The sequence below is a fragment of the Molothrus ater genome, chromosome 2 (assembly GCF_012460135.2).
Source record: "Molothrus ater isolate BHLD 08-10-18 breed brown headed cowbird chromosome 2, BPBGC_Mater_1.1, whole genome shotgun sequence".
Lineage (NCBI taxonomy): Eukaryota > Metazoa > Chordata > Aves > Passeriformes > Icteridae > Molothrus > Molothrus ater.
Genome location: NC_050479.2, coordinates 87163175 through 87173056, shown reverse-complemented (window position 1 = coordinate 87173056; position 9882 = coordinate 87163175). Strand labels below are relative to the sequence as shown.

Below are 9882 nucleotides of genomic sequence, written 5' to 3'. Positions count from 1 at the left end.
TTTTCCAGTTGCCTTACTGCTTTGACCGGTGCTGATCTCTGAGTGGCGATGAGTTTGCTTACCCACCCAACAGTTCTTGAGGAGTGCTGGGGGTGTTCTGAAATTTTCATCAAATTCCAGTTCTAGATTGCTAAATCACAACCTTCCTCAAGCTGCTCATTTCTGATGGGAAAAGCTGGGAGTGGGAGTCCAAACATCATTGAAGTGCTGGGATCACAGTACTGCTGGTACTCTTCTTCAGGTGGAAGATGCAGCCAAGAGACTTCCAAAGAAATTATTCACCTACACAAAATGGACGGGTGTACCTGCTGTATGAAATCAGGTGGAGAAGAGGTTCCATCTGGAGGAACTGGTGCTTGAACAATCATGAACAACATGCTGAAGTCAACTTCCTGGAAAATCATTTCAATAGAAGGCCACAAACTCCTTGCTCCATCACCTGGTTCCTTTCAACTAGTCCCTGTGGAAACTGCTCCAGAAGGATTCTGGAGTTCCTGAGATCACACCCTAACGTGACCTTGGTAATATATGCAGCCAAGCTGTTCAGGCACCTCGATATCCGGAACCGACAAGGTCTCTGCAACCTGATGATGAATGGAGTCACTATACGAATCATGAACCTTGAAGGTAACCCAGATACTCTTTGTCTAAGTGTGGATTGAAAGTTCTGGGATTATGTGCACTCTTAGTTTGTAACAGAGGTGATGGCTGGCTTTGGGGAGTGTTATAAATGATCAACAAGAAAGCCAAATTAGTAAATGCAAAAGATTTTATTTTCGCGACCAAAAATACGGTCCTCGAAAGCCACAGTCAGAGTCAGCGTCGAGCCGGGGATCGGCGCTGGGTGAACCAAGACCCGACCTCTATCGCATCAGACCTCCCTCTGTTCACACATGCCGTTTCCAGCAAGGCTGCTTTATACAGTTTTTTCTGCCTGAGGCAGAGGTGCCCCGATTTCTTTTGTCACCCCGCATATGTATGAAGTTTCTTTTCACTGTGCAGGGTTGGACAATTGCTGCTTCTTGGGTGGTGGGGGGCACAGATCATGTCAGGGGAAGTTGGGTATTCAGATGTATGTTCTTGATGACTTCTGTTATCTTGATTGATGACACTTATCAAGTACTGATGGTCCTTGGGTGTTCCTGGGTGCTTCCAGGAGAAGCCCATCTCCGAACCAGCCACGTCTTTTTACTTGTTAACGAGGCATTCTTTCCTGCTGCCACCAGGAGTGTCGCAACTTCCATGTGGTAATCTGTCTCTGGGCTGTCCGTGGTCAGAGGCTCGTTGGATGTTTAATTTATTTTACAATTTTGTTTTTTATACATTTTCCCCCTAAGCATGAATTATTTTACATTACATATTACAGGGAGGATTAGTGAGTGCAAAAATGTCACTCTCTTCTGCCTTATTTCTTCCCCAGTCCTGTAGAGCAGCAGTGGACCAGCATGGTCATTTCCTCTTGCCAAATCTGAAGATGAAGGGCTGGAGGTTTCTCTAGCTCTCCACACCTCCTTTATATGCAGTGTAAAATCCTGTCCCTCCTAGAATGCACATGCAGATCAGCTTGCCAGCTGCATCAAGTAATTGATTTCCCTTGGCAGCTGGAGAAGAGTAGGAAACTTGTCTAAAGGACACTTTCAGATGATGCATCACAGAAGATGTACCTTGCACGTGTCTTGCCTTTTTGTGTGTGTATCTTGCTTGCTTGGTGATGTTTGCAAAAACAGTCCAGACAAGCAGCTCACAAAAAGGAATGTATATTTGAGGAAATGAACCTCACACTCCTGTGTGGATATTTACCACTGGAGCGTGGAGCTATGAAACCCACTGGATCAAATGTAATCTTAAAGGACATTACTTATATTGGGGGCGCTGTCTCTGGGATTATAGCACCAGAGCATTGTCAGAAGCTCTGGCCATCATATCAACACTAAGATCAGTATGAAACTACTAAATGTTAGAGTGTTCACTCCAGCTTTTCCCTGATCATTTGGATAAGTCAGACAGATTCATGATTGAAGCAACTTGTCTTACCAAAGCTGTGTTCTCAAGCACAAGGCTGCCAAAATGAGAGCCTGACCAGCTCTGACTGCATGTCCCACTTCCCTTTTCACTCCTGCCACTTGCTGATTCCTTCTCTCTTGGCTTTATGCCAGAGCATGCTATTTGTGATAAGGGTTACCCAAGCCACCACAATGATCAATTTCTCTCTCTGGCAATTCATTTTTAGACATATTGCTACTCTGTAAAGTTTTGGTTCCCCTTTCCACTAACTTATTTGTGTCATTATTTGTGCACACCTTGTATGAATATCTTTGTCCTTTACTGTATTCTTACTGAGAAACAAATGACTCAATGACATGTTAATAAATAAAGAACTGGGCATCTTTTCATCAAGAGTGACTGGGTATCTCTTTTCTTAGATTACAGGTACTGCTGGAGAAATTTTGTTGCATACCAACCTGGAGAAGACGATTATTGGCCCCAGAACGTCACTTTATACTTCATTCTGAATAGCATAGAACTCTTACATATCTTTTTGGTAAGTAGACACCTGAAAAAAACACCAAGAGCAAAAATAAATGCAAAAAATCTAAGGAAAAGGAGATTTGGATGATCCCAGCAATGGTGTTAGCAGAAATGATAGTAGGAAAAATAAGCATAGGTTTGAAGCTGCCTAAGCAGAGAGCCAAGCCGGCAAGAGATTGCCAGAGGACTGTGCTGCTACATTGTACCTTTTTGTCCAGCAGCAGAGAAGAGAAGAGAAGAGACTTAGCACTACTCTCAGATTTTAACTAAGGAAAGGGTACATTATTTCAACCCTTTGCATGATTCAGCTACCAGTTCATTAGCTTTCAGCTTATCGGACCCCAGAAGCTCCTTCAGCTCTGTAATCATGATTCAAGTATTCTCTTTTTGCCTCAGGACAGGGCCATGGATTTCAGTTAAGTTCTGAGCACGTTCAAAAGCCCAGATGGGTGGATTTACCTTCTGGATCAGAGGTTACATATTAGAGTATAATATGACCAAGATCTGCTTTCCATTTTTCTTGCAATCCATACAACTGCAGAAGTTATTTGTACAGCCTGATATCCTACTCAGAAAGAGGAAGTGGTTTACTGAACAGGAGAGAAGACCAGGACTGGAGTAAAGTGTAGGACTCAGCCACCCTTTGTGGGGCAAGCAAGTTCTTGCTTGAACTGGTCCCTCTGTGCAGAATGGATGGCAGGAGGTGGAGGAAGGGATGCACAAAACTGCTGGCAGGAATTTAGAGTCATAGACACAAACCTAACCTGTTTGTAGGATGCTATGATTGCCTTGTTTTATTTCTGGCTGAGGAAAAGGTACACATTCACTTCATTTCAGTTCCACCACCCCAAACATTACACAGGACTTTCAGTACCCCAAGACCTGACCTTTCCATTTCTTGCCTGAGTAAGACATTCAGGTGACAGGATACGCAGTCAGCAGCAATATCCAGTCAATCAGCTGATCTAACAAAGTGCTTTATGCAATGTAATGGTTTAGGAGACGTTTTCCCCTTGGCTTTCAGCCTTTCTGAGTCTCCTAATGCCTGAGATGATTAAATAATTTAGCAGCTTACGCACGATCCAGCGCACGGTGCGATGCCTGCTGGGGGCTGAGCAGAGCTGGCTGCTAAAGGCTCCTCGGTGCTGACAAACTGCTGCTGACTCAGCACGGTCACCTACAGCGGTACAAGGGGAATCTGCCCTTCAGGCCTTGGGTTTAAAGAGCCAGCTAACAAATTGCCTCTCCCAGCAAGGCAACCTTGATGATTTCTGCAGAGTCCTGCTGGCTGGGAAGCCTGCTGGAAGTCAGGCACTTGCTCAACTGCCCTGCTGTCTCAGCTAAACACAAGCCACCCCTCAAATGAATGTGCACAGGGCCCATCATCAGTACTTCTAACTACAACCTTAATGTCTGTGTGCTCAGCCCCTTTGAACATCCTGCCCTGTTTTACTAATTATGCCGAGGTGTAATGAGCTGAGTGAGTTCCAGGCATGTGCTCCAGAGAAATACACACTGTTGCATCAAGCCCTGGCAGAAGAAAAACACTGAGGAACCAGAGGGGATTTGGTGGAGTCCCACTGCAAAGGGCAGGGGATGGGGGCACTTGCCGTAAGAGGAGAGGCTGAGTGAACAGGCTTTCCTTGACCTATAGAGAAGGTGGCTAAGTGGGAGCTTAGTGAAAAACTCCAGTTTTCCACTACATAAAGGCAGTAAAGACATAGCCAAACTCTCCTCAGTGATGCACAGAGAGAAAACAAGGTGACACACACAAGCTGCAGTGAGGGAAATTCCAGCAGGATGGAAGGAAAAAGTCTCTTCTGACAATGGTGCTGCACTGGAACCTGGAGAGGCTGTCACCTCCATCCCTGGAGACCCTGAGAACTTCCCTCTGAGCTGCCAGATCCAGCCTTGGAGTTAGCCATGCTGCAAACATCATGTGCTACTAGAAACCTCTGGGGGGGTCTTTCTAACACCCCAAAAAGTCTGCCTTTCCACAGGATCCAACTCCACTTCCCCTGCATTCAGTTATGTAAGTTGCCACCTTTTAAATGTTTCTGTTTGTAAATGGTCTGTATTTCTAGGAGTGGCGTACATGGCACAGTAAATTATGAGGTGCTACCCTGTTGTCTGGAAAAATGTATCTTGAGGGAGATTGTTTAACACATTAAAGGAGGATCAGAGTGATATCCTGGAGCAGATGCTTTATTTTCAAATTCTCTATCATGCTGAAGAGACAGCTTAAGCTTTTGGTATCAAAATCTTAATTTTTTTTTTCTTCCTCCCTAGGGGCTTCCTCCATTTCTGGCAAACTGAATGCTAACGAGCCTCACCACCATGCTTTCAAGCTCAGTTTGTGCATCAATACAAGACCAGAAAAGCCAGTCCCTGGCAGTCTTTTCTTCTGCAGCCTTGCTAAGTTTCTTGCTGCCACCAGAGAAGACTCTTATCACTGTCTGGGCATTGCTATATTGAACAGAACAGAAGGAGCGCATGAGAAGCCATCAGGAAGTGGGGATGGAGACCATGCCCCATAATCAGGCCTTCCATGTCTGCAGATTTTGCAATCAGATTCTGCAAGTGTCCTCTTGAGAGGCCAGCATGTAATATATCTCATGTTCTGATCTGTTCCAAAGAAGTAATCAGCCATGCATTCTTGCTTTAAGAATTTCTTATGAAGATAGATCACTTTTATGGCTACATGTGTATGTTTCAGAATATATTTCATACTATTAATGTATTTATGCAATACTGTAGTAATACTTCATTTTGAGGATTTATTTATGGGTGTAAAGTTTATTTATGACTGTAAAACCAGTGTAATAAAAGGGAAGATGTTACATTGTGGAAACTGCTTTTCTTGTTCCACTCATTGGTAGACATTCTTCCCTAGTAGTTCCACACTCTGGAGACATGGGTGTTCATTGCAAACTGGGGAAACAAAGTAAAAAGTCTCTGCTTTTCCAGCTGGAAACACAGAGTGGAATGGTGAAATAGGAGATTTTGAAAGCTCTGAGCTGTCTCTACTGGAAGAAGGCAAAAAGAAGATACAGGTGTGTTGGGTCTTGCAGCAGTTTTGAATTTGAACAGCAAAAAATGTAGATCATCTGAATGAATCATGTGGGGAGCTCCACGTGTCATGATTCCCAGCCTCTTCAAGCAGGAGGCCCACTGTGTGATCCCACTGGGGAATGTGCTGGTGCTGGGATCCACAACATGCACAAATGATAACTTGAAGAGCAAGGCAGGGGCTGATGGGAACTGTGCCCATCTCTTCCAGTTTATTTATGCTTGTAGCATCCTCTGGCCATGCAAAAATCTCCAGATGTTTAGCAGACTATTGAGACAGCCAGAAAAGCTGCAGGCTGAGGAAGCAGCTCCAGTCCCCACAGTGTGGGAGTGTATCTAAGGCTGAGCACAGCTGGCTGGGGAGTGTCTCCTATGTTGGACAAATAAGACAACTCCAAACAATGTATAGCACAGCTAAACTTTCCTTCCCCCTGCCCAGGGCCTCATATTGGATGTCACATGCTCTCTTTCTGGACATTATGGTGTTTGCTCCTTGTTTACTTAGGGAGCAATCAAATCACTTGATCAACATGCAGCTTAGTGCAGCAGGGTCCATAACCATTCATGCCCAGGGCTCAGCCCTTTCCACTGAAGGAAGGAGGACAAACTTTCTCTGGTCTGTTTGGAAGCTTGCCAGTTCCAAGTCAGCCCAATGAAGTTTTTCACACTAGTTTTATCTGCCAGAGTGAATTTGCAATCTGCTGTATCTCTGCTGTGCCCCTACTGGCATGTGAAGCCTAGAGGTGGGTCTACCACACTGGTAGCCTTTAAAGGCAGCCACAGAAGGCAGCTGGTCTGCTCTCACCTTCTCTTGGCCCTCTGGACTGGTAAAAACATGTGCCAGCTTGTAAAGGGGGATAGTTCTTAAGTGTGATTTAATGACAAGATTATAGTGGGGACATATCAACACCCTCCCTGTGCTGGAACTTGGGTGCAACAGCAGCAACAGCAATGGAGTTTTAGCCATATCTGATGGAAGTCTGAGGGGAAACCTGCCTAAGACAGAAGTGTATGAGAGGTTTCAAAGCCAAAGGCAGCCTCTAGAATCCTTGCCACACTTTGGTGCCTCCCCATCTGCTATGACCTCTGCTCTTGCAGCAACCCACTTTCTCCTTGCCCAGCAGGGGCTCTGCTCCTCATTGCTCACGTTTTCTGAATGAGGGGTCTCTGCCACATCCCTTCATGTTTCTTCTGTGAACCAAATCTGACTTCCATCACTGTGAATATTTAATACATATGTGAAGAAATAATGACATTTCTGCTCCTAGGAACACTAAAGGGTCAGCACCAGGGAGAGTAGAAAAATGTACTCAAAGACAACGCCGGACACAAATACATGTGGACTGAAAATCCCCTGAAGGGACAAGTAGCAAGGGAAATTCCATGACCCTGAAACCCCTTTCTATCCTGATTTCCAAGTACCAGCATGCAGCAGAGGAAGAGAAAAGGAGGGAGAAGCCATGCTTGTGTTTGCAAGGGTCTGGAGTGTGCCTTTGCATTTTTCAATGGCAATCTGTTTCTCATTACTGCAAAGTCCAAGGACACCGTGTACTGACCTGGAGGAATGCTGTGTGCAGCTGTGGGAATAATGTCAGTGTCCTGCTCTTCTGTGAACATGTTGTGGGGCTGTTCAGAGACAGGCTTTGGGAGCTGTTTGCAGCATGGATCAGCATCCCTTCAAGGCAACACCCTCAGCAGGGTGGCAGACACCCCGTGCACCAGGAGATGGCAGCCATGCCCAGTTGTTCACACCAGCTGCCATCCCATTTTTCCTGTGTCCTCTCTTATCAAGGACTCCACAGCTACCTGGATGTGCTTGTGTTCAGAGTTCATTGTGCAAACCATGCAGTGTTGATCAAACGAGACTGGGGTTTTCAGTCAGCACCAAGGCCCCTAGTCTGGCTGTTCCCCACAGTGTGGAGAGGAAATGCTCTTCCAGAAATCACAAGCCCCCATTTCCCACAGCTCAGGCAGCTGGGACTGCAGGTATATTTGCCACAGTCCCCCTTGAGAGCTTAGCTTTTGCTCAGGAGCATATAAAGGAGAGAGACACCACAATCTCCATAAGGCTGTAAAGATAAGTGGTTTCAAAAATATATAATCAGTAGTGAAATGTTCACTATATAAACAGTCTCCAAAGCAAGAAAAATATCTTGGGTTAATAAAGTAATGTTACTGCATAAGAGTCACCCTTCAGGGAGTTATTCTTGGCAGAGACACCTAAAGTGTTTGAGGCTGAATTAATTTAGAAAGCCAAATAAAAGAAAAGCTTGTAACAAACAATATGAATTGGTATTTGTGAACAGAAAAAGTGCAGTTAAAACAATCTTGTGTGCAAAAATTCCTATAGCTGAATCACATGGATTAACTCTCGAGTCTACTCTGAATTTAATCAGATTTATGTTCAGGGGAATCTAAATATAGGATATATTCCTAATATAGTTCATGATTCTTTGCATTTACTCATTACATTTTTCTCCTCCTGTACAATGTCAGCTGTCATCATGTTTCAACAAGTATCTTCAACTCAGTGTTAGTCAAAATTTAAGCAAAGGCTTGTATCTCAACCCCTTTTTAAGAAAATGGTAATTTTTTCTGACAATTTCACTGAGAAGGACAATGATGTTGTACGGGTACAATGTCAAAAGTTGAAAGATGAAGATTCTTTATACATCTTTGCTTCTCTTCTTGTTTTGTGAAGCATATTGTCAGCCCTTTTTGTGTCCAGTGTGGTCAATTATGAGTCATGAATGGGCACAATAGGCTGGCCATCAATGAAAGAAGCATGTCAAATAACTTCAGAGGTTTTTGGTAGCACGTCCAAAGTACCTGAACAATTTATCTGCCTTGATCTGCTGGGTGACATTGTCAATAACTTCAAAGCTACAAGTAAAAGTATGAAGACAGTTTAATATTTCTAGGTTGTACCCCCAGAAATCAGAAAGAAAAGGTGACATGTCAATCTGCGTGTCCAATATACTTCCTTCACCCACATGATACCAAAAAAAGACAAAACCAGATGCTTGTTTGTAAGACCTTTATTTATATAAATAATATGCACCATATGAAACAAATATACAACACCATGCTTGCAAATTAATGCTTTGCAAAGGACTGTCATTGCTATTCCTGGTCAAAATTTCCCAAGCTGAGAGTGCCTTGGGGGCCTGAAGTTGTAGGAAGCTTGTGAGGCAGCTGGCTGTGAGCCCTGCTAGCAGGAGCAGGCCCTGTAGGGGCAGGGCTCTCTGCTGTCCTAGCACCAGGGGAGGCGTCCTGAGGAGCCTCCAGCCCTAGCCAGAAAGAGGAACAGGATGGAGCAGAGAACTTGCAGCCACCACGAAGGAAATGACAGAGCACACCCAGAGTGTGGCACATACTGGCCTTGTCCAAGCCCCAAGAGGTTGGACTGGAGAGGGCAATCCAGCTGTAATTCAGGGGGTGGGAGGGTGGTGGTGGGCAGGCATGTACTGTGAACCTGTATCTTCAGCTCGTAAAGACTGTGTCCACCAGATCAGGAGCTAATGGGGTCCTCTAGTGGAAACAGAGTGATTGCCAGGCAGGAGGATAGTTTGGTTTGGGCCCTACAGAAGATATCTATTTACAGGTCAAAGAGCTTTGCGTATGACAGGATTTTTTCTGGCCAGCTCTCAGTAGAGTCACATTGCTGGCCATATTATAAATGGCAATAAAAAACTTGGAAAAACAAAAGACTGTGGGACTGTAAAGGTGCCTCCAGCAGAGGCAGCTGGCTGGGGAGGAAGCACATTGCATGTCTGGTCTAGGGGGAAATGCTCAGAGGATGAAGAGCACTCCCCACAGTGAGAGTTGTGGTGCTCTGCACACAATCCTCTTAGACCTGCTGGCTTCATGTGAGGTTTTCAAGCTGAGCTACCCGGGCTGTCAAGGACTCACTACAACACTCTCAGCTGAGCTTTCCGGTAGCTGGCCAACTTTGCTGTTAATACATAGGTTGTACCACCTCAGTTGTGATGGTTTTCACTTCCTACCAACATCCAGAAGGACAAAGAAACCATTTCACAGGGGAGGACACAGAGCAGCTGAGTGTAGTGCAGCTCTAAGAGCCAAAAAATGAGCTCCCTGAAGCCTTCATGAAATGTACAGGTGAGTGCAGTGCCAGTGAGAACACAGCCACACAAAAGCTTTGTAGGCTGTCTGCTCCCACCTGGGCAAGACTAAACCCAGAGCTCCATTTAGTGGATCACCTGGATTAGCTCTGCAGGGACTGAGGGGAGGCAAATCACTCTCTGGCAATGTCACTGCAGT

At 45.0% G+C, this 9882-nt stretch overlaps 1 protein-coding gene across 1 annotated transcript; it reads left to right on the top strand.

The window, feature by feature from the left end:
• Positions 1-248: 248 nt before the first annotated feature.
• On the top strand, positions 249-4864 carry LOC118692715 (C->U-editing enzyme APOBEC-1-like). Its single transcript, XM_036392740.1, has 3 exons — positions 249-627; positions 2424-2542; positions 4819-4864. Exons 1-3 carry the CDS (start codon positions 249-251, stop codon positions 4843-4845), a joined length of 525 nt encoding a protein of 174 aa, XP_036248633.1. The 3' UTR covers positions 4846-4864.
• The last annotated feature ends 5018 nt before the right edge of the window (positions 4865-9882 follow it).